Below are 25,125 nucleotides of genomic sequence, written 5' to 3'. Positions count from 1 at the left end.
TGACTTGTTTATATCACCCCAAGGGTTTTAATATAACTCACATACCATCACAGTAAAGGGTGATTACTTTTGCCATTTGTTTTCTGCCATGACTTGCAACGTTCCGGTCGAAAGCTGATTGCGACATCATATTTCAGCGTTCTCGTGACGCCAAAGTATTTTTGCATGTAATATATATCATACCCTAATGTGTGACAGAGGAAACACAAACAGGTAAAACATGTGACAATCCTGTGAATAATGGGGGGGGGGGGGAATATTTTGGATTTAGGATGGAGTTATATTTAGGTATGGCTTGGTGTTTTATTCTAGGGTTGGGGATTTGAAATGTGCAGCCAATACGTACCAGGAGGGTTCCTTGCTTTTTCCAAATTACCATTATGTAACAATAGCTTTGCCTTTTTTACTTTATTTGTGTCATTTTATCCATAAACTAGGTCTACCTACCTTTGTCTTGACCTGGGATCCATCTGCCTCCAATCACACCCCAATCGCCATGGTTATCTTTGACTAGGAAAGCACGTTCGCCATTGGACGGAGACAAACATACGTCACGTCCGGTGCCAGATACCTGTAACAATTAACAGTGAAGCACATTCAAACTGTCAATAAATACGTCAACAGCTTTTTACATAGTATCATTGTATGGGCCATTATGGCATCTAAAACAAAGACATACCCAATGCTAAAACTATAATGACATAATGTAAGAATATATACGTAGAAAAATAGAAGGAAGGGTAAGCATTTCAGCTATTTCAAAGTCTTTTGGATCTGATATAAAATATATCACAATTAAACACAATCCTATTTTCAGTATTAGGCAGATATTTATCACCAGAAAGTACTTGTGTAACTGAAAGAACTTAGTAATTTAGCAATGTTTCAGAAAATAGAATTGACCTTAATGTTTGATAGATTTCGACTTGAACTGATCGTCAAGATTCTTATTTGGTGTTGCATAAATAACATAAACATTATAACGTACTATACTTGCACATCAACATTTAGTATACTATTTACTTGGAGGTGATGCCAATGACAAAGAGAAGACACAGTTGTTGAAAATGTCCATTCGAGCATGATCAATTGACAAAGAATAACATCAGGGCGAGCTCAAAACTGTCTGGGCAACATGTGATAGTAAGGGCGAGCTCAAAACTGTGCGGGCAACATGTGATAGTAAGGGCGAGCTTAAAACTGTGCGGGCAACACGTGATAGTAAGGGCGAGCTCAAAACTGTGCGGGAAACACGTGATAGTAAGGGCGAGCTCAAAACTGTGCGGGCAACATGTGAAATAAGGTCGAATCGCGAATTCTGCAGAAAAAGGATTCGGTGAGCGACTAGTCATGTTTTCAAAACAGGGCATTTAGGTTTAGTACGTGCAGTACAATGGTGAACAGTTTTTTTAGTTTGATGTCCGGCGGGGCGGAAGACATATATGTATATAATAACAATACTAGTTTGATATCAGAGTCTAAAACTAACGAGTACGCGTAACTTTCTATTCTAACGTGGCCATAAATTAGCGATTAATTGCGATGTTGGATTTCATGCATGGAGAAACAACTGTTTAATTACTTTGAAATTGATAATGTCATATTTGTTTTCAACAAATTTTATTGTAATTTACAAAAGGATTAGACAACAGGCAGTGCCTATATAAGTCTTCTCCTGAATACTGTCATGTTTGCTTTGATTACATGCCATGTTTTAGGCATTCAGGGTACTCTGTTGATTTAGGCATGATATGGTCTGGTTTATTTTTATTTAGTTTTGAGCTAAATTGTAAAACATGATATGTTCTTTTTACCATTAAAAAGCAAATAGAATTGATGAAGCACAATATGAACACAATATGAACACAATATATCGCTTCTCTGAAAACATTTGTTTTGAATTGACATTGACAGCAGTGAAAACTTGTAAACACTCTCCATTAGGTGTTGGTATGCTAAAAGATTTTCTTATATTCAGCTAGTGACGATTATGACTGAAATATGTATGGTATCTTTAATCTAATTTAGAGGCCATCACAAAAACAAGACTATGAAATGAGTTCTATTAGTGGGAAAGACACCGTCTTACACTAGTGTATAGGTTTTAAATGGCACCGTCTTACACTTGTGGAGGGGTTTACAATGGCACTGTCTTACACAAGTGGAGGGGTGTACAATGATACCCTCTTACACTAGTCGATTGGTTTACAATGGCACCGTCTTACACTAGTGGAGGGGTTTACAATGGCACCGTCTTACACTAGTGGGTTGGTGTACAATGGTACCGTCTTACACTAGTGGATTGGTTTACAATGGCACCGTCTTACACAAGTGGAGGGGTGTACAATGGCACCGTCTTACACTAGTGGGTTGGTGTACAATGGTACCGTCTTACACTAGTGGGTTGGTGTACAATGACACCGTCTTACACTAGTGTAGGGGTTTACAAAGGCACCGTCTTACACTGGTCGATTGGTTTACAATGGCACCGTCTTACACAAGTGGATTGGTTTACAATGGCACCGTCTTACAATAGTGGATTAGTTTACAATGACACCGTCTTACACAAGTGGAGGGGTGTACAATAGTACCGTCTTACACAAGTGGAGGGGTGTACAATGGTACCGTCTTGAAATTGTTTATTGGTTTACAATGGTACCGTCTTACACAAGTTGGTGGGTGTACAATGACAACGTCTTACACTAGTGGAGGGGTTTACAATGGCAACGTCTTACACTAGTGGAGGGGTGTACAATGGTACCGTCTTATACTAGTGGGTGGGTGTACAATGACACCGTCTTAGACAAGTGGGTTTGTGTACAATGGCACCGTCTTAGACTAGTGGGTGGGTGTACATTGTCACCGTCTTACACTAGTGGGTGGGTGTACGATGGCACCGTCTTAGACAAGTGGGTTGGTGTACAATGGCACCGTCTTAGACAAGTGGGTTAGTGTACAATGGCACCGTCTTACACTAGTGGGTTGGTGTACAATAGTACCATCTTACACAAGTGGAGGGGTGTACAATGGTACCGTCTTGAAATTGTTAATTGGTTTACAATGGTACCGTCTTACACAAGTTGGTGGGTGTACAATGACAACGTCTTACACTAGTGGAGGGGTTTACAATGGCAACGTCTTATACTAGTTGGTGGGTGTACAATGGCACCGTCTTACACTAGTGGGTGGGTGTACATTGGCACCGTCTTAGACAAGTGGGTTGGTGTACAATGGCACCGTCTTATACTAGTGGGTTGGTGTACAATAGTACCGTCTTACACAAGTGGAGGGGTGTACAATGGTACCGTCTTGAAATTGTTTATTGGTGTACAATGGTACCGTCTTACACTAGTTGGTGGGTGTACAATGACAACGTCTTACACTAGTGGAGGGGTTTACAATGCCAACGTCTTACACTAGTGGAGGGGTGTACAATGGTACCGTCTTATACTAGTTGGTGGGTGTACAATGGCACCGTCTTACACTAGTGGAGGGTTGTACAATGGCACAGTCTTACACTAGTGGAGGGGTTTACAACGGCGACGTCTTACACTAGTGGAGGGGTGTACAATGGTACCGTCTTATACTAGTTGGTGGGTGTACAATGGCACCGTCTTACACTAGTGGGTGGGTGTACAATGGCACCGTCTTACACTAGTGGGTTGGTGTACAATAGAACCGTCTTACACAAGTGGAGGGGTGTACAATGGCACCGTCTTACACTAGTGTATGGGTTTACAGTGACATCGTCTTACACTAGTGTATAGGTTTACAGTGACACCGTCTTACACTAGTGGAGGGGTTTACAGTGACATCGTCTTACACTAGTGTATGGGTTTACAGGGACACCGTCTTACACTAGTGGAGGGGTTTGCATTGACTTGTCTTACACTAGTGTATGGGTTTACAATGGTACCGTCTTACAGTAGTGTATGGGTTTACAGTTACATCGTCTTAGACTAGTGGGTTGGTGTACAATGGCACCGTCTTACACTTGTGGAGGGGTGTACAATGGTACCGTCTTACACTAGTGGAGGGGTTTACAGTGACATCGTCTTACACTAGTGTATTGGTTTACAGGGACACCGTCTTACACTAGTGGAGGGGTTTGCAGTGACATCGTCTTACACTAGTGGAGGGGTGTACAGTGGTACCGTCTAACACTAGTGTATGGGTTTACAATAGTGATTGGTATGTTGCATCACCATAACAATCGCCGTCATAGATCGATTTTGTTTACAGTTATCTACTAAATAATGTTCCAACCAACTGTACTGTTACGTTTAAAAATCTTATACAACTCCAGATGATCTTTTAAATGTCCATCATATTCAAACTACCTCGCATTCGCTTCTTATTTCTGATCAATGAACTTTACCAGAGGATTATACTAACACTGCTCCTGGTGGCTTTCGAAACATTTAGGTTGGAGAACTAATGAAATTATGGATGACATATAATCGACCGAAATCTCGCAACTGCGTTAGCAAAAAATGACAATATCATAACTCAAGGTCTGTATGAAAAGACAACAGCGTGACCTGCATACACACATCAGAAAGGGAAATATGTTAATTGACGGACAGCTTAATAATTAGTTCTTTCCCTTTCTAACTTCTACTACTAAAACTGGTTCTAGCTAATCAATAATTGCGCAGTGTATTGTCTGGCAGGGATAACATACGTGCATATACCGGACATCCTTGTAGTAATCCTTCAGAAATTTGAAATACACCAAGTATAAAAAGATTTAACAAGCAATGACTTGGACATTTATTCCAACCGTTGCGTGTAACTAAAGCCTTTAGTTCAGCCTTAATAGCGCAATGTTTGTAATGTTCGAACATTGCATCAAATAACACTTTGCTAGCACATTGCTGTTCTATTTTTGAAGAAGCAAAATTAATCTAACCTTAACTAAATAATCAAGTTTGATGATTGAATTCTAATTCCTAGTCAGAACAAGTACTGACACACAAATTCTACACGACGCTCTGTATCGCTGAATGGAATACGCCGTTCCAGATAACACCCGTGTTGACTATGAATGGCCATTGAATGCAATTCAAAGCTTAAACAGATTTTCGCTTTACCAACTTGATTTGTTTTATTATTTTTTTATCACCAAATCGAGTTTTTCCCATTGAATATGCATCACATTTCAAATATAAGTGAAGTACATGTAAATATGGCGGTGCCATTTACTTTACCCTACATTACCTTAACTTACATTACATCACCGAATCGAGTTTTCCCTCAGTAAATATGCCGTCGCAAACGTAAGTAAAATAATTTAGGCGGACGCCATTTACTTCAAAACAGTAAAGAATATAAGACTTTGGGGATTTTTTGGATTGTTTTTCTTTCATTTTTAGTACTGTATGCTAATTGTTGCACAAGTTTAAAACAGAAAATTTCCATTAAGTTAGAGTACTCGCTACTTGATAGCTTGTCGGTATTTTAAACATTACTGAAACGCGTCCCTAGCTGTTACGCATTAAAAGAAATATATAGCATACAAACAGTATTAAAAAACAATATCGCTGCGTATTTTAAAGACTTCGAAATCCTACCCAGCAGATTTTATTGTACAGGACAAGTCTTCTTTCAAATCGAGGTCATTGAGTTTACTGTCAACATATTTATACCAATAGCTCTGCTCAAGGTCGGCGAGGCCATTTAGTTGAAGGTTTGTGATTAATCTTCTTTTGAAATAAAGCAAGGAAAGCGTTTCCATAACGATGTAGGTATGTTACAACAGTAGGCGTGTTTAACATCTGTTTTGAAATAGAGCAAGGTAGGCGAGGACTCAAAGTTGTAGTATTGTGGCTGGTCTATGTTTTAAACATGGGCGTGGGTAATCTTGATTTGAAAATTTGTAGGTTTTTACTTGGTCTATGCTGCAACAGTAGGTGATTATGTTGGTACCTGTGTGCAACAAGAGGAGAAACTTCCTATAATGTTGAAATGTCATCTATACGTAAATTCAGTAGTAGGTCGTGCATAGTAGAACACAACAGATTTGTTCTACCATAATTGCTCTGGTGTGCTTGTCAGTTAAATACCGTGGAACTTATTAAATAAGAAACTGTCGGGAACACCTGCAAGTGTAAGTGGTTTTAGTTTTAAGAATTTAAAGTCCAGTCAATTTCCATCAGACAGATTAAGAAAACATTCTAATCAATAGATCCTATATTCCTGCAGGTTCTTTTCTATATAAGCATTGGGGAAACGATTTTGGCAGAGTTTCCCGATGCTGATCCCATGCACACATTTAAATGAATACTTACTTTGAATCACACAGTTATATTATTAAATAAAGTAATGAAAACGTTACATGACTCAATGACGCTTTTGTAATAATTGTCCAATGGGAGATATATTCAGTATATTTCAGTGGTTCGTTTATTTACTTGCTGTGGTAAGTAGCTCTTGTAAAGGTGCTCGAGTGCTGGTGTCCAGACGAACTAATGATTACAACTTCCGGCTTCCTTTCTTGAGTGTAATTTATATTGTTACTTACCTGTCCCGGAAGTGGCAGCTGGCTTGAGTCTACAAGGTTTGCCAAGGTAAGCAATCTACTTCCGGCGTCATAGATCTGGACAGACGACCGGATATGATTGACATTGTGTGTCACGCGCACCTTGAAAACCTCTTGCCCAGAAGGATCCAAAAGTCTGTAAAAGAAACCAGTAGATTCAAACATGTATATCTCACACTGAACAAGATGCATCGAGACACGTAATCTTCAGAAATAATGTTTTACAACAAATGGTCAGTGTTAGGTCAGGCTTATTTTGATTCGGTTCAGATTATCTTAAGTTCGTTACAAAAAACAATAGTTTAAGGATCCCAGTACCACTGTAAAACCTGTAACTATGCTTTAGTTTTCCCAGTATGACTATAGCTTCAAGAAATCATTTCTTAAAAGAAAACTATGACTTGTGGCACTTTCAGCAAATGGAAATATAGCAACGAAGAAACAAATAAAATATTATCAACAACAGTCTTCTGAAACTAAAAACCCTGCGGGCTAGAATGGTATTCAAACCTTGGACTTCAGATTGTTTCACTATAGTTCTCACTGAGTGAGCTTCCTAGTCAACGGATGTGTCCTGGCCAACTGTGCTACAGTTATATATAAACGATATTAAGGGGAGGTTACTGTACATACGAAAAACCGCAGTGCAGTGGGACAGGTATCAGTAAGCTACAGTTTACAGCTATTAGCATTGTGTACATATTTACCTGTGGTCCGCTATGCTGCTGGCACAGCACTTGTCTTCTCCATCCTGCCACTTCTGTAAAGGGTCTTTTAGGTCAAAATTAGCTGGCTCTTTATATTCCCCAAAGTCACCAGCCTCAAATGACCAGACTTGGGTTGCAGTGACCGTTCTAACGCCACCGTCAACATAAAGTTTGTTCTCAAAGTCCTCGGAATCAAATGCAATCTCTTTAGTGAAGTTACACTGATATCTGTAAATCACATGTTTGAAAATTGCAGCGCTTTCAATCGTCACACATGCCACCTCCTCCTTTCGACCTAATACACCAGATTTCTTAACCATAACGAAATCTAACGCATCGCCTCTTTCCATGTTGAACGTTGCCTTTTTCAACTGTTCCACTGACCATACCAAGTTGGGTCCTTTGAGTTCTACTATCAGCTTTCGTTCGGAGGTTCCTGCGATAGAACGGTATATGAGTACAGAAAACTTGGCCTTATAGCCAGCCGGGTTCGTTTGCAATGCTATGCATTGTATAAAAACGGATATAGGAAGTTCTTCTGTATCGATGTCTGATTCTTTTGTCGTGAAGTCGGACATTGTGCCCCTGGATGTTGGTCCCCGGTACATCGCTCCCGGGGAGCTATAGTGTTGTCCAAATGCCTCCTTCCACAACTTACATGTGTTTGCGTATGAGTTATTCAACGTAGAACCAGGCGACCTGTCATCAGTAGAATCGTCATGGTTCAATACTCTTCCCAGAATGCGTTCCGTATCCTGTCGGTAAGTCACTGGGAAAAGTTGATGTGTGTGCCAAACTAGATCGTTGTCGTAGCATGGTACCAGAAATGCTTTCTTGACCAATGTCATTAAGTATAAGAACTGCTGGTAGCGATGCACGCACCTGCCGATGAATTGGCGGTCCCGGTAGTGAGGCAGAGATACGTTGTAGTAGAAGAGGGACTGACGTCCCGCAGCAGCTCTCACATCATACTTCAACTGAGACGTGAATGTCCAGTCTTCTCCCTCCTCTTCCTTAAGTTCTTTCCCCATTGGCAGATGTATTTTAAACGGCTCTTTCTCTCCATATTTCTGCATCCACAAATCTTTCGACACTTCTACAGCTGTGTTCCGGTCTTGTCTACTCAGCAGACGGTGGTTCACTATTCCCCCAACAAACGATTCGCAGTCGCGTTTGTATGCAAGTGGGGACAGAATATGACAGTGCCAAACCCATTCAATGTCTAACGGTGCCGACAGCACCTTGTCTTTATGTTCAGCTGCCAGTGGAAGCCACAACTCTTCGTATCTACGCAGGGCTTCCTCAAGATGTTTTCCTTTGCGCAAACAAGAATACTGGTCGACTCTGCTAAGAAAATCCACATGGTGAAGCACTGCCTCTACCAAGTCAAAACTAAACTGTAGCTTACGCGCCTCCTCCACGGCCGCTTTGCCTTCTTTAGCTTGTGCATCATTATTATGAACATGTACGTCCATTATGCACCGTTATGGAATTTTCTTGTTTGGTACTCCCTCCTATATTCTATGTTTATCTGCAAAAGGTTAACCAGATGTCAAGGTATCACTTAACGCACAAACTCATTTATGTAGATATAGATTTATTTCTAATCGATACTATTCATAAACAGACAGTCCTCGAGGATGTCAGCAGCTTGCTCAAAGCCGTATAGGTCCTTACAACTAAATTTCAAACTCTGACATTTCCAATTTGTTAAACGAATAATGACAGAAAAGAAAACCATTGAAAACTGTTGACCAGTTAAAACATTAAAGGACCTGTTACAGGAACAAAAGAATTTTGCCCACAAAGCAATTTAACCAGTATTAGGTTAAATTTGTAGCTCCCTAAGACACGACCCATGAGATATTTTAAAAAAATAAAAAAAGGTCCCCAGGGCCTGTGCTATGAACTATTTAGTGCCGCCTTCCAAAGGTGTACGACAGGGTTCACTTTTTTGTCCAAAAACTATCAAAACAATGTTTTACGCTACCAAATAATATTATATTATTTAATATAGGATCTGCTGCAAATTATGAACTCAAATATGTAAGAAAACATTGCATAATAAAAAAGTTATAAAATCTTAAACTCTAAAAGTGTTGGTATTTTCGTACACGTTTTTGCTACATCAATTGTTTTACGGAAGTAAAACACCAATTTCCGGTTCTTGTACACCAAAAATATTTTAATATTATTTGGTGCATTATGTTGAGATACGATAGTGAAATGTTCAGAAAATTTGAGAACCGGTAAATTTGTCATATAAATGTCAAATTGTAGCAACGTCTATTTCCAAATAAAATCCAACAACCTTATGACCTATAGTCATGTTTGATAATTTAACAATACGTCGCACCAATTTATTATCGCAACTGATCAAATTTTCAACAATAAGGTCTGCTGCTCATGATGAGCCCAACTATAAAGCTAGATGTTGCAAAATAAAAAAAAGTTATGCAGTCTCACACACATAAACGTTTAGTATGTTATGTACATTTTTAGTTGTTTCGCATCTTTACGGAAGTGATAGACATATTTCCGGTTTTTGTACACCAAAATACCTTGGATATTATTTGGCACATTATGCTGACTGACGATAGCAGAAATTTCGAAAAAATTAGTAGCCGGTAAATGTGTCATCTTAAGGATAATATGTTGTATGACCAATGTCAAAATAAATCTTCAATAACTTCAGATCAATGCAATTCTTTCATAATTAACCCAAAATCATTCCAATAAATTAAATACTATCAAGGTGGATGATATGGTTTATAGTAGAGTATGACTGTTTAACTAAACTAGGTGGTTAAAGGGGGCATACAGCAAAAGTTAGGCAATTTGTCAGAACATTTGGTGTACCAGTATAATATGTTGAAGCTATGCTAGCCCATAAAATTGTTTCTTTTTAGGAGAGTTATAGTTTTCAATTCATGGATTGTTGTATTTACTGTTGTTGTTTTTTTAATTTGACAACACATAGTCAAAATTCGTCATTCAAAACATTTTTCTGATTTCTGCTTTCTCAGTTCAATCTTAGGTCTTATTATTTTTTCATATTATTCCCGACAAGTGATTGGCCAGAAGTGCATCACGTGTTCACCGATAAAAACCGATATTGACTTGGAGCGCGTGATTTTTGTTGAAGGACTGGGTGTTTATAAAAATAGAATTATGACGTGTCTCCAAACAATGCACCATCCCACTTCCGAATATTTTTTTTTTCTTTTTTTTTTCAGATTGCTTGCATTACTGTTTTGTAAAATAATAAAACAATTGTAGCTTTTAACTTCGGTCAATACCTGGATTTATCTGCGTCCTCGGTCATTATATCTTTTCTCGGGTTGATAAATCCAGGTATCGACCTCAGCCAAAGGCTATAATTGAATAAAATTTCTTTTTTGAATGCATTCACAATATGCAGTCTCTGAATTTACGAGCTTTAGGCTGGAGCGTTTAAGTATCTGTTAAATGTGTATAGTATCCTAGATAATACAGTATTAATGCGACATGAGTCTTTCCTGCAGGACACACACAATAGTATGCCTTGACAGGATCCTCTGATGCGTGTAGGTCAAACTCTATCCAGACATTGTATTTTGCCTGCGACCTGTGGCGAGAATGTAATTGGCCTCGCAGAAGGTCATCAGCATGTTGGTACACCCATATCTCATAATCACCCCCGATCTGTCTGATGTTCTGTGATATAGCCAGGTGCCAGCTTCAGCTGATGACCTGTAGTTATTGAAGATTTATTTTGACATTGGTCATACAACATATTATCCTTAAGATGACACATTTACCGGCTACCGATTTTTTCGAAATTTCTGCTATCGTCAGTCAGCATAATGTGCCAAATAATATCCAAAGTATGTTGGTGTACAAAAACCGGAAATATGTCTATCACTTCCGTAAAGATGCGAAACAACTAAAAATGTACATAACATACTAAACTTTTATGTGTGTGAGACTGCATAACTTTTTTTATTTTGCAACATCTAGCTTTATAGTTGGGCTCATCATGAGCAGCAGACCTTATTGATGAAAATTTGATCAGTTGCGATAATAAATTGGTGCGACGTATTGTTAAATTATCAAACATGACTATAGGTCATAAGGTTGTTGGATTTTATTTGGAAATAGACGTTGCTACAATTTGACATTTATATGACAAATTTACCGGTTCTCAAATTTTCTGAACTTTTCGCTATCGTATCTCAACATAATGCACCAAATAATATTAAAATATTTTTGGTGTACAAGAACCGGAAATTGGTGTTTTACTTCCGTAAAACAATTGATGTAGCAAAAACGTGTATGAAAATACCAACATTTTTAGAGGTTTTTTTTTATTACTTTTTTATTATGCAATGTTTTCTTACATATTTCAGTTCATAATTTGCAGCAGATCCTATTTTTAATAATATAATATTATTTGGTAGCGTAAAACATTGTTTTGATAGTTTTTTGGACAAAAAAGTGAACCCTGTCGTACACCTTACGAAGGCGGCACTAAATAGTTCATAGCACAGGCCCTGGGGACCTTTTTAATTTAAAAAAAATATCTCATGGGTCGTGTTTTAGGGAGCTACAAATATAACCCAGTAATGGTTAAATTGCTTTGTGGGCAAAATTCTTTTGTTCCTGTAACAGGTCCTTTCTTCAGAACTCATGTCCACAAAGCTAGGTGCAGGCGTATATAATGGAACCAATAACATGTAAACAAAATAAAATAATAAAGGTCCAGCACCAAACCCATTGATGATTACTTAAGAAATGTTCATTATTAGCGCATATTTATAAACTTGCATGAGTGTCCTCTGGAGTAAAACTAAAAATACTTGTTACATAAATGATGACGTTCTGTCTGTGATGATCGGAATCGTAACCGTGTAATGTACCCAATGTGAATACGTTCAGTACTGTATCATTACCAAGATACTTTATTCGGAAAGGTTACATCTTTCGACATTAAGGTACTTAAACTATTAAATAGATGTGTGTTTGTTAAGCTGGCGGGAAACCCATGCTGTCGCCAAACAGATACCAGACCGACGCCGGCTATCTGACCCAGCGCTTTCAACTAGCGATTGCTTCTGACACTACCAATGGATTTAGATATATTTTTAGACGGTAAGCCTATTGTTATCAACCATCAGCTTAACAGCCGCTCCCATTTTTGTTTTAACACGGTTTATTGCAATACAATAAAAGTGCAATAGATCAAAGTGATCGGAGGAAATATCCGTCATAAACACACAAGTAGGAGTGGCACGCAGCAGGTAGAAGATTTTTTTTTGTAAAAGTTATAAATGTCTAGTTAGACCGAGTTTCCTCTGTCCCTGACACCAGACTTAGACATTTTGACAGATAGATGCCTGGTGTGGAACATCTATCTATCAAAATGTCTATGTCTGGTGTCAGGACCAGAGGAAGCTCGAGTGAATATCAAGTTAAAACAAAGTGAATTGTACAGAAATCATCGCCTTATATACAATTTAAGCAATATAAATATGGGGTCAGCCATAAAACAATAAAATGGACAGAAGACTTTCTGAGTAATAAACATCAAAATGTGTTGAAACATAAATCATCATCAAAGCCTTTGACGTCCTCAGTGGAATTCCTCAAGGAAGAGTGTTGGGGCCCATCTTGTTCGTACTACATGTACATTTCCCTCCCTCGCAGATGACACCAAACTATACCGGAAGATCAGTAACTAAGATGATATGATATATCTACAATCAGATTTAGATCAAATCCAAATATGGTCATACGACAAGTTATAAAAATTCCACTCACATAAATGTAAAGTATTCCGTATCAAAGAATCAATCCTCGATGACAGAAGCTATCATCTTACGGGCCAGAATGGCGAGCAAAAAACACTAGAAAGCATTACCAGTGAAAAAGATTTTGGTGTAATGGTGACTGACAAACTAGACTTCGGAACATAAATGCAATATTTCATCAACAAAGCCAATCCTTCAGATATATAGATGAATCGATTTTCAGACCACATTTAGAAGAAATTAAAGACATACAACTAATAGAGAATGATCAGCGAATAGCCACCAAACTCTTACCAGGATAAAAAGAACTTTCGGAATTCCATTGGAGAGCATCTGAACGTTCTACAATTCCTAACATTGAAATAAGGATAAAGGGGACTTAATAGTAGTTTTTTTTAAATAACTAACAAAATTTTGGATGAAAGGATCACTTTTGGTTAATCTTTGGTATAAATCTGAATGGCAGAACACCAGGTCACAATTCCAAGATGTACAAAAACCGATGCAACACCGAGTTAAGGAGATTTTTTTTCACATTTTAAGTCGTAGATGCTTGGGACGATATACCTGTACATGTTGTGTTCATGCTCAAACAATTTAAGTGAGTTTGAAATTTTAATTGACGAACATTTCAAATAATCAATCTATGATACGTGAAACACAATAAGACTATGTTTTACAAATGTATAATGCCGCTATTGAAACTCACACAAACTATTTGTTAGATATTTGTTGATACGAACCTAGAGGTTTCAAGCCTTCGTCCATTGATATACAATGAAATAAAAAAAAAAAAAGTTTTTGTTTCAGTAGCTAGATTTCATATAGTTGCACGTACAGTTTTTTAATAGAGTTGACGCGTGCCATTCAACAGGTCACACTATGTATATAGGCTTTGGTAATTATATATAGTCTGGTCATTCTGTAATTTAACCTCAAGAAAATTGCAACAGAATATTTTACGACTGTTTCCTTTTAATTGATTGTATTTGAGTTTGTATTAAAAAGTCTACCAAAATCAATCTTCGGGAAAATGGTTAATTTCCGCATCATAATAGTTTATGTAAGGAAGCTACGGGATTGATAAAAGTGATATATGGTACAAGTTGGACTTCGTCGTATTGATTATAAGCTATAGGAATGGGTATGATGTTGGTTTAGAGTACCGATGTTGATTTGATGTGTCGGCGTTCACCTTTCGCTAGGATGCAATTTGTACATTTATACAATTCTCATTTTTCAAATTTTTCAATTTTTGCATACTCACAGTTAGTGCTTACAAATATAACATTATAAGGATTAGATGTCAGAATTTTAAATACAACTAAAGGGCATACAACAAGGAATGTTATGCAGTATATTTGCATAACACTAAACATACGGTATTATGAAATACCTGCCCAACTCATCTTCTACAATTTATGTAACTGTTTAGTAAGGTATCACTGTCCCTTGTAAGACTGTGATTTCTTGAATTAAGAAATTCGGGTATGTGTTCGATTTCAGACAATAAAGAATTAACGCGAAGAGCATTAAGTTTTAGAATAAATTGTAATGAAGTTATTTTTTAAGTCCTACCGGTGTTTTGTATGAGCAATGTCTAGATAGAACTATATTTTACTATCTTTTTATTTCTGCTAGGCCTTTTAACTTCTTATTATCGTTTTATTTCTGCTTTCTCTTTTTACTATCGTTTTATTTCTGCTAACCTTTTACGATCTTTTTATTTCCACTAACTTCAATTTCCTACACTCGTTCTGTATTCGGTATAAGTTGTCTCCGCCATTCAACATTTCTAGAAAGATGTCCTAGATGATTTCCGCTGTAAATCGTCGATATTGTGTGAAATCCCGCAGTTTTTCCAACAAAACCACTGGACGTCCGGATTGACGAGGTGAATTTTACGGTAGATTATTCTACTTTAAATGACAATGTATTAGTGGTTAGGTGTTCAGGAATTAAACCAAAGTTTTTAGGAGTGTACAGTGGCGGATCCAGACGCAAAGCTGGGGGGGTTTCCAAAAGTTTTGGGGTGAGACATTTGCCGAGCGAAGCGACGCAACCGACTGAGCGAAGCGAGGGAGTCTGCTAGGGGGGTCCGGGGGCATGCCCCCCCGGATTTTTTTTTATTCCTAAGTGTGAAATGGTGCTCTCTGGCCACTGAAAATCTGCCTTCACATTTTATTAAATTTGTCTGTTTTATATGAATTTTGCATCAAAATTGACAGTACCAAAATTACTTGAAGCATTCTGGAAGTTTATACAAAGATGCTACAGTAATAAAAATGACCTTTTTTATGTAAGTAATTAATGCTTATCTTAAGACTTTGTATAGCTTTAGTATATGCTTCAAGTTCTTAGTGGCTTCACATCAATTGTTCATGGAATCATCAAATAACAACCAAACTAGTAATTGACATTCAGAATGTTTTAATAAATCAAGGATGAATTCTAAAATGAAGAAAATGTACACATCCTTCTTTCACTCACACACACCCACTAACACCCACACACCAACATTCATTCATGTATCCTCAAACATTTTCACATATACACACTCTTAACACCAAATATAACAATATTATAAATACTCTATCATAAGACCTCAATAAATATTCTCACAAGATCTCATTTAATTACTTTCAGTCATTCTCACATCATCTCAATGTATAACATATACTCTCACACATGACATCAATAAATATTTAAACAAGACTTCAATAAATACTGTACACCAAAAAATAAATATTTTAACAAGACCTCAATAAATACTCTACACAAAACAATGAATATTTTAACAAGACCTCAATAAATACTGTACACAAAACAATGAATATTTTAACAAGACCTCAATAAATATCCTATCACAGGACATCAATAAACATTTTAACAAGACCTCAATAAATACTCTACACAAGAAACCAATTAATATTTTTAAAAGACCTCAATAAAAACACTACACAAGACAACAATAAATATATGTCCTCTCTACTTAAAACTCTGTTTATGTATTTAAACAAATCCCGGTCACTGCCATCACATACGCTGGTAGCTTCAACACTGGTAATACCAAAACCTGCAAATTAAAGACTGTACATTAGTTGAAGTAAATAGTATTTTAATTAATAAGTTTGCTAAAACATAAGATGGGGACATACAAATGTCTTTTTTACAACATGGGAAGACTTTTTTTAACACAAAATATATTCAGGATATATCATATAATTATTGCTAACATATATATGTTTATCCACATAATGGGCACATATACATCATCAAAACAACCTGAACCATTGACATTTATTTGTCTTACAATAACAATACATTTATACATGGCATTTATGCGACTTCTTATTTGATAAATCTATACTATAATACTAATTATATCATATCAACCGATGTGTTCTGATTAAATGGAAAGTGACTAATTATTAGAGCAATGTTGCATTTATCACTACATAGCATTTTCTGCTTTGTTTGGTTATTTATTGAAACATCTGTGTTTGTGCAACATAATCATATAAATTGGTTATGCTTTTAATTACCTGATGAGGCTGATGGGATATTGCTGACTTCTGTCGTGGTAATTATAGACCCAGGGCAGTTGAAGGAATCCAGCATACAAGCTGATTCTGGCTGACATGAGGAGGTGTCTGATGTGTCAATGTCTGGTGTTTCTGACGTACGCGACGTTCGACTTTCTTCGGGATGACATAAGGATGCTGTATGATCTGAAAGAATAATATATATGTATATAGTAACAATTAAGAAAACAGACTATTAAGCCTCTTTATTATAATATTTCAATCAATGTAATAACCAGTCTGCTGGTACACATCAGTAAGACATATATTACTGTAAGAACTGCAATATCATTATCAATTGGGGTGTTTTTTTTGCGGGGGGGGGATATTTTGTTGTTGTAAACAATATATGTTAGGATGTCCTGGAGAACTCTGTAGGTAGGGAATGACCAATCAATCAGTATGGATTTCAACAAATTTTATTGGACAAAAAAATGAAAAATTGGATGAGACAACAGGCTTAGCCTATATATAACATTTAGGGTTACTTTTTAATTCTAAAGGTACATGGGGGGGATCATATTCATGATATTTTTAATAAAGCTTGTATTAGACTAAACATATTGAGAATGCCTAAATATAAAATTGATAGAAAATCATTGGAAACATTATTCTATTCTTATATAAGACCTGTGCTTGAGTATGGTGATGTTATCTGGAATAACTGTACCATTGGAGAATTTAGTATGCTTGAATCTGTTCAAATTGAAGCTATGAAAATTATATCGGGGTTAAGAAGTGTGACATCTCATCGTAAACTTTACCTTGAGGTAAATATGGAAACTTTAAGCCTATATAAGTCTTCTCCGGTCATAAATTTAATACATAGCTCAACAAGACACACTCATATACACTTACAAACATATATAGGCTAGAACATTCAACCAAGTTACAAACATAAGAAAGAAAAAGTATGGATCTTGGTACACCTTTATGTGATGATATAAAAATTATTTGTTTTACTTCGCATACATTTTATCACTAAATAATTTTATTTTATTACATTTTACCAGTGAAATATATATAGTATAGAGAAATATCTATTCGATAAAAGTGTTATTTTTCATTTACTAGAGAAAGATAACATTTAAAAAAAAAAAAAAAAACAGGATACGAAGCCAGTGAATATAGATAAGGAAAAATTAAAACAAAAACAAAACAAATTAAATAAAAAAACACTTAAGACCCAAATAAAATAGGAAACAATAGTGAAGACTTGTTTCCTATTATGGCGGTGAATTATAACAAGATCACAATGTACTAAGTAGTGAATTCAAGCGTTTTAAATGAAACAATAGGCCTACCTATTCTGTATTGTATAATTTTTTTAAAGTAATGGACAGGTTCGAGCTCTAAATATACTTATATAGCGCCTTCTATATTCAGTCCAGCCAATAACGATTGAGTCAATACGCCACATTGGTGCCGTTGTGACCAATTAAATCTATAAATATGCATAATTTTTGGCAATAACTTTAAAAGAAATGTTTTTTTGTAATGATTTCGAGTACTTGTTTGTAAATATTCTTTATAAAACACGTCTAATCGGACGCCGATTATCCGAGTTGTTTACGGAGCTATCATAACTCGTTGCAACTTGCATCATCAATTTATCAATAAACAGCGACCTATTGTTATCGAAATAATGAACAATCTGTTAATGTGACGCATACAAGTGTTTATCCGAACACGAAAATAATCTAAAACATTAAATAGATCAGATAGAACACGGGTCAAAATGCATGATTTGTGAAGCCATACCTCGGCAGATTTGTACAAATCGTTACCTGATCACGCGCGCTTGCACATTTATATCAAGATACATGATTATGAAGATCTCATTTGACCTTACCTGTTTGTCTGAAAAAATTGGTGATCGCCGATACGCCTTTCGCATCTTTGCTGGAAAACTTCTGCCGACTACGTACCATTTTGCAAATAACAAAATCAAATATGGCGGTTCCCTGTTCAGTAAATGAAGAGTTTCTTTCGAAGGGCAATAACTCTTGATGCTGCCAGTGTTCTACTCCGGGACGGCAACATCGGTTGGCAAAAAAAAAATGCTAGGGGGGTTTCCGGAAACCCCCAAAAAAATCTTTGCAGTGGTACTCCGGTAGATCTACTGTCGGTTTACCACAGCAACAACCAAAAAAATTGAGAAAAAAAATTGTTGGGATTTTTTTTTTTTGTCTAAAAATGCTGGGGGGGTTTCCGGAAACCATGGAAACCCCCCTGGATCCGCCACTGAGTGTATTAGGGTCTTACAATCAGATCTGAAAGCGGTTTCGGTAATTACCGCACTCCTGATTTATTATTTGTTTGACCGAAGGCTAATTTTGATTAAAAAAAAAAAATCATCTTGATTATTTGAGTTCAAGTGAATAGATAGAAAATGTGAATAAAGGTACGTAGTGAGGAAATATATAACCGTAGCTGTTCGTGTAAGCACTATATATATGTATTTATGATGGAAAGGAATGACTATGTATGTAAGTAAAATAGCAGTCTTTCTCTACGTAGGCATGTGGCATTCACAATCAATTAAGGGGAATTAACTCTCGCAGATGATTGTTATAATTACATAATCAACAGTTTTGTTTTCAGTGTCGGTCATTTTGAGCCTATAATCTGCCCCGGTACTATACTAAGTACTGGGCCCCTCCCCCGCATGCAGGCTACGGTCATATCGAATCAGATATGTAAAATTTTATAATCTCCGCATCGTACGTAATACATGGATCTGGTGGAATAAAGGGCCCTGCTATAGTTTCTTGCGAATAAAATATAGGTTTATACTTAGAAAAGATATAAACTACCTACCCGAACCCCATGTTTTAAACTGAGGATCCAACAAAAACAACTTGTGAACGCCCTTAAAATCGGACTTGAGCAAGACTAACACTTAATTATGCTCTAGTCTGAGATTTTGTTTAAAGATTAGAGGGATCGAGGTTTATGCACACACGGTTTTTAGTGAAACGATTGGATCGTCAATTAGCCTAATTAATACTATCACATTTGGGGAACAGAGTAGGTTAAAAGAATCAGTTATAACCAGGGGTCGATAGTCCTCTGGACTAGTAGATTTCAGCAAGGACTAGTGAATCACCTAACCTAACTGGTCCTTTGGAGTTGTGAAATATCTAACTATAAAATAAGATTATTCCTTTTTGAAATTTAGAAAACTGCTAAAAATAAGATATATTCCATGATAATTGTCAAAAACTTCCTAAAATTTCACCATATTTTTATGGCAGTAGTTATTTTTAGTCCACTACAGTCAATCACTTTTTATGTTTCGTGCTGTAGATCGCGATGTTTCCTTACAAGGAAATCTTGGACTAGGCCTAGTTACATTGTCATTGACGAAGGAACAGTAATAAACTATTCAACTAGTCCTGTGGACTACCAAGCAAAAAAAGTTAGTGTTTAACCCTGATAACCCCTGTTATTTCTACAGACTCTAATTTAATATATATATATATATGTTATAATGTGTACATACCTGTCACTGACTCTACATATCTCACAGCTACACTATACAGCCTCTATGCAAAACATTCTTGCACTGGTAAATAGGCTAACAGATGAATGATATCCAATGTAAACAACGTGACACCGGATGTACACACCAGGCTAAGAGCGACAACTCTCTATAGGTAGCATGCAATAGACTGACATATTATATTATGTCGTCACTGAACCTAACAATATAAGCCACTCGATCAGTTATATTTAAGGAAATACATATACAATGTAGAATGCGAAGAAAACCAAACATAATAAAATAAATAAATCTGAAATAATTAGAATAAATAAAAACGAAAGGAAAGAATATTGCATGCAAAGGGAAAAAAGGGTTAAACATGTAATAGCTTCGATTTGTATTATACGTCTCTGATTTCAATGAAGCAAAATCAAAAACAAAAACATTTACTGTACATGTCTGCCAGATTCTTCATTATTTTAACTTTCCATAAGTTAAGACCAGTGGTGCAATCGACCGTCGGTATCCGACAAAGCATGCCGTCATTATCTTCTAGAAAATTAAAACGATAATCATCGTCCGAAATCTCAAATTATGTGTATGCCTTGAATTAATAAATGACTTCATAAACTCTTCACTACAGTAAATTAAACCCTGGATACCTACATATAACTTGTATAAAATACCCGGCTATTTATCGTGTTTTAATGCTCCACTTCACTTTCTTGCCACTTAACCAATCGTTTTTCAAGTAATGATCAAATTAAACAATTTCTCCTACAAATTAGGGCAATTCACCAAAATGGGGGTAGTGTTTTGGTTTCGTTTGTGGCAATATAACTAGATTTATTAGTGACAAGTAGATGTCGAGCATTAACACAGTGAATAACCAAATTGTCTACTTAGGAGATCAATATTTCAGAAAAATTATCTCGGAAAACATGGACCTATAAAAATGTATTTGATACAAAATACACTGTATGATGCATATAATAGATAAAAAAGGAACGAAGTGAAATCAATTAAAAATAATAGAACATTTAACATTATCAAATTAAAACTCTGATATCATACATCATAATTTAAACCTATCTACCTTGCCTACCCTAGATATGCAAATGAAAGGCAGATTTTATTCCATTTATTATCTAATGAAATTGACAATATCATGTTATATACTAATTTTCTCACAAAGGGAGATATGGATTAAAGTATTGAAACAAATGCATTTGTTCTCCTTGTGTCCCGGATTATATAGAAAAATATGGAAGATTTCAGCTGTAATGTACCACATATCATATTATGTATCATTAATTTCTTGCAATTCTAGTGTAACTGGTAAATATGGCACTGTGTGTAGTGACAGTGACTTTAAAGTAACCTGACCAAACACTAGATCTACCTTGTTAACATATCGGATATCCCTGCTATTAGACTGATAATCTTTACGTACATATATATAAATCTGGCTCATTGGTTCGGCCTACCCTACAGGTTATGATCTACCTACACTTAATATATAACATCTTCAATTTATATGCAGTATATGTTTGAAATGTATGTCTTTCTATATGGAAAGGGCGTGTATATGCCTGTGCCCAATCCTATTGTTAATTTCAACAATAAAATGATTTTGAAATGAAAACTTCTTATTGTTATAAGTTACTGAATTTCAGGTTTGTAGACAATATGAAATGCAGAATGGCACTGCATTGGCGCCACCGCCTGTGATTAATGTACAATGGCCTGTCAGTATTGTTAAATATTCTATTGGAAACATTGATAAGACCAGCATTTACTGTAACACACTAAAAGTTACAGATTTAATGGTTGATGATACTTAGGTAAAGTGTTGACGACAACACGGTATTATGGTAAAGACAGTATTTAGGTACCCTTGTTGACGGGGGTTTGGTACGTGTAGATCACATATAGATCACCCGAGGGCTCTTGCTTCTTAAGAAGAAGTCCTATACATGATCCCTGAGACCCGGAAAGTATGCCAAGGCCATTTATTTAAAAAAAGACCTTCATCTCAGCAGGCTACTTGCGAAATATTACCACCTAAGACCTCTTGGATAGGCAGAAGAAGTCTTAATGAATAGTTGACGTTGGGAGGTCAGACAGCTGTCGATGGTTTTTATGCCAGGTGAGCAAAACCCATAAAAAACACAATGACTCGCAATGACTTGTTAATTAAAACACATATTTTGTGGTTATATTCATACGACCTAGTTAGATATTTTTTTTATTTCTATTGTTTCCTTTAGACTTAACACTGCGAAGTATTTGTCTAATCCTTGTCATTTGCTCACTGTAGGCTGCTGTATGATGTGCAGGACACGCAATCTAGGTAACCTTTATACTGGGTCGTGCTTTTTTGAACTGATCAGACAATCCTTCGCATCAGTAATACACCTAACTAAGGGCAAATTTAGTCTTTCTGAGGGCTTCCACTAATAAGTTTTATAGTTTGCATGATATGACATGAGCTTACGGTTAGCTTGGAGACCATTCCAAGATACGAGGGGTAAAGTTGGAAACTAAAATCACAAATTGCCTCTTTTTGACAAGTCTACATGATATTTATTTTTTTAACTTTCTCCACATTTTTTTAACGTATTGTGTAACACTAAAACTGCACATAAAAAATGACACATACAAACATAACTAGCACGTAGTTGATAAGTCGGCCATAGTGACCTTGCTATACATCGGCTTGATCAATATGCATTTTTATTTGGAGATGCATCTGACTTTCAGATATATCAGTCTACATTAGATCATTTCTATCTGAAAAAGTTCGTACTTATTTTTATTATAAGCCAGGTATAACAAATAAGTGTACCGCAATACGTACAATGTATATACCTTACCGTAATAAAAAACAAACGTCCATAAAAAAACTCTGAATATTGTCTGCCAGCATTTTCATCAAGTTTAGAACAGTCACAGAGGGAAAAAATATAATTGAAATAAAGGATCGATATTTTGGCAAACATGACGGGGTGTATTATATTACTACCCCTGACACAAACCTAGCATATTAATTTTAGAGGAAGCGCCTTTTTCTGTGAATAAAATATACATGTATAACGTATTTGCCTCATGTAAACAATTATTTGAATAAGCCAGGTATCGTTATTTTATCCATTACAGGTTTTCGATAGAATATTTCATTACCAATTAAGTCACATCATAAGGAGCTTTAACTTGCTTGAAGATTTTTATTTACACCACATATCATAGCACTTTAAATGGCCAAATACCATGATCCTATGTATCTAGTTGTTTATAGGTTTAAACAAATCTGACCTTCGTTACCTTGAAAGTGTGTTAAAGTCAAGCATCGGAACAAACACGATAGCCTTTCGTCTATTGATCATAATACTGCTTGTCAAATATCATCACCCTCCATGCATTTTAGTTATATTCAGAAGAAGTTGATTAGACCCAGTGACCTTGAACAAAGGTGAAGGTTGTTTATTTGATCAAACTTAAAATCTTCATCCAGCATGCATTTGGCCACATATTATAACCCTAGGTGTCTTGTGGGTTTTTTTCAAATATTTAACACATTGAACCTTGTGACCTTGAATATGATAAAAAAAAAAAAAACACTTTGAAATCCAAGCCGTTCCGGTCTCCTTATACGCATTTTTTGTACACTCTTGGAATGTATGTCACGACAAAATCAAAGGCTCTAGATGCGCCACTTTGCAGAAAATACAAGAAGGCAAACCTTAAGTCTTTAATCTAGATGAAAGGAATTGTGTGGAAACACGCTGTGAACATTGACAGCCTGTACAATTGGGTGTAGCTCCTCTGAAATCTCCAAATGACAGGTATATTTCTAGCGATTGGTCAGGGTTTTTTTTACAACACCTGAAACCAATCAATAGCTAGCCTTAATCCTTCAATTTTGCCATGAACATTCCAAGGGTGCAGAGAAGGTAACGTGCACCAGGAGTAATATTTCAGATCCAGTACATTTACCAATAGTAGTTACATCAAATAAATGTATATGTATTGTTTTGATCATTTAAACTGTATCAAACAAATGTCCGCTGGATGCATAATAATGTGCTTTTTAGCTCACCTGGTCCGACGGACGCTACTAGTCATGAACGATTGAGCAGATTTTGACCATATTTGTTCTGAAGCATCTTTGGGGAAAGGTCCCCCTGGGGACTGAGGGACGAGGCCCAACAGGGGAAATATAGCAAATTCTTTAAAATCCTTCTTCTTCTGTAGGAATGAAAGGATTTGTTCCATATTTGGTCTGAAGCATTCTTGGGTGAAGGGGAACCAATTTTGTATAAACCGTGGGTCTGGCCCCCCAGGGGGCTGAGGGACGGGGGCAAAATAGGGGGAAAATAGCAAATTATTCTTTAGAATCCTTCTTCTTCTGTAGGAATGCAAGGATTTGTTCCATATTTGGTCTGAAGCATTCTTGGATGAAGGGGAACCAATTTTGTATAAACGGCGGGTCTGGCCCCCCTAGGGGCTGAGGGGCGGGGGCCAAATAGGGGGAATATAACAAATTATTTAAAATCCTTCTTCTTCTGTAGGAATGAAAGGATTTGTTCCATATTTGATCTGAAGCATCCTTGGGTCAAGGGGAACCAATTTTGTATAAACGGTGGGTCTGGCCCCCTGGGGGCTGAGGGGCGGGCCCCAAATAGGGGAAATATAGCAAACTATTTAAAATCCTTCTTATTCTATAGGAATAAAAGGATTTGTTACATATTTGGTCTGAAGCATCCTAGGTTTAAGGGGAACCAATTTTGTATAAACCGTGGTTGTGGCCCCCCAGGGGTCTAAGGGGCGGGGCCCAATAGGGAAAACATAGCAAATTATTCTTTAAAATTCTTCTTCTTCTTCTGTAGGAATGTAAGGATTTGGTCCATATTTGTTGTGAAGCATTCTTGGGTGAAGGGGAACCAATTTTGTATAAACCATGGGTCTGGCCCCCAGGGGGCTGAGGGGCGGGGGCCAAATAGGGGGAAAATAGCAA

The 25,125-nt window shown here is 36.5% G+C and overlaps 2 protein-coding genes across 2 annotated transcripts; both read right to left on the bottom strand.

The window, feature by feature from the left end:
- Window positions 1-363: 363 nt before the first annotated feature.
- LOC110462183 (glycine-rich domain-containing protein 1-like) lies at window positions 364-20,224 on the bottom strand. The gene is made up of 4 exons (XM_021516023.1): window positions 20,127-20,224; window positions 7,249-8,779; window positions 6,524-6,677; window positions 364-571 (listed from the first exon to the last, which is right to left on the bottom strand). Exons 2-4 carry the CDS (start codon window positions 8,721-8,723, stop codon window positions 440-442), a joined length of 1,761 nt encoding a protein of 586 aa, XP_021371698.1. The 5' UTR covers window positions 8,724-8,779; window positions 20,127-20,224; the 3' UTR covers window positions 364-439.
- LOC110462184 lies at window positions 15,810-18,688 on the bottom strand. Its single transcript, XM_021516024.1, has 3 exons — window positions 18,474-18,688; window positions 16,583-16,768; window positions 15,810-16,113 (listed from the first exon to the last, which is right to left on the bottom strand). The coding sequence occupies exons 1-3, from the start codon at window positions 18,550-18,552 to the stop codon at window positions 15,947-15,949; spliced, it is 432 nt and encodes a 143-aa protein (XP_021371699.1). The 5' UTR covers window positions 18,553-18,688; the 3' UTR covers window positions 15,810-15,946.
- Window positions 20,225-25,125: the final 4,901 nt, after the last annotated feature.

Source organism: Mizuhopecten yessoensis, unplaced genomic scaffold (genome assembly GCF_002113885.1).
Source record: "Mizuhopecten yessoensis strain PY_sf001 unplaced genomic scaffold, ASM211388v2 scaffold10757, whole genome shotgun sequence".
Classification (NCBI taxonomy): domain Eukaryota; kingdom Metazoa; phylum Mollusca; class Bivalvia; order Pectinida; family Pectinidae; genus Mizuhopecten; species Mizuhopecten yessoensis.
The sequence above is the reverse complement of the archived record's forward strand: the minus strand, read 5'-3'. Positions and strand labels throughout refer to the sequence as shown.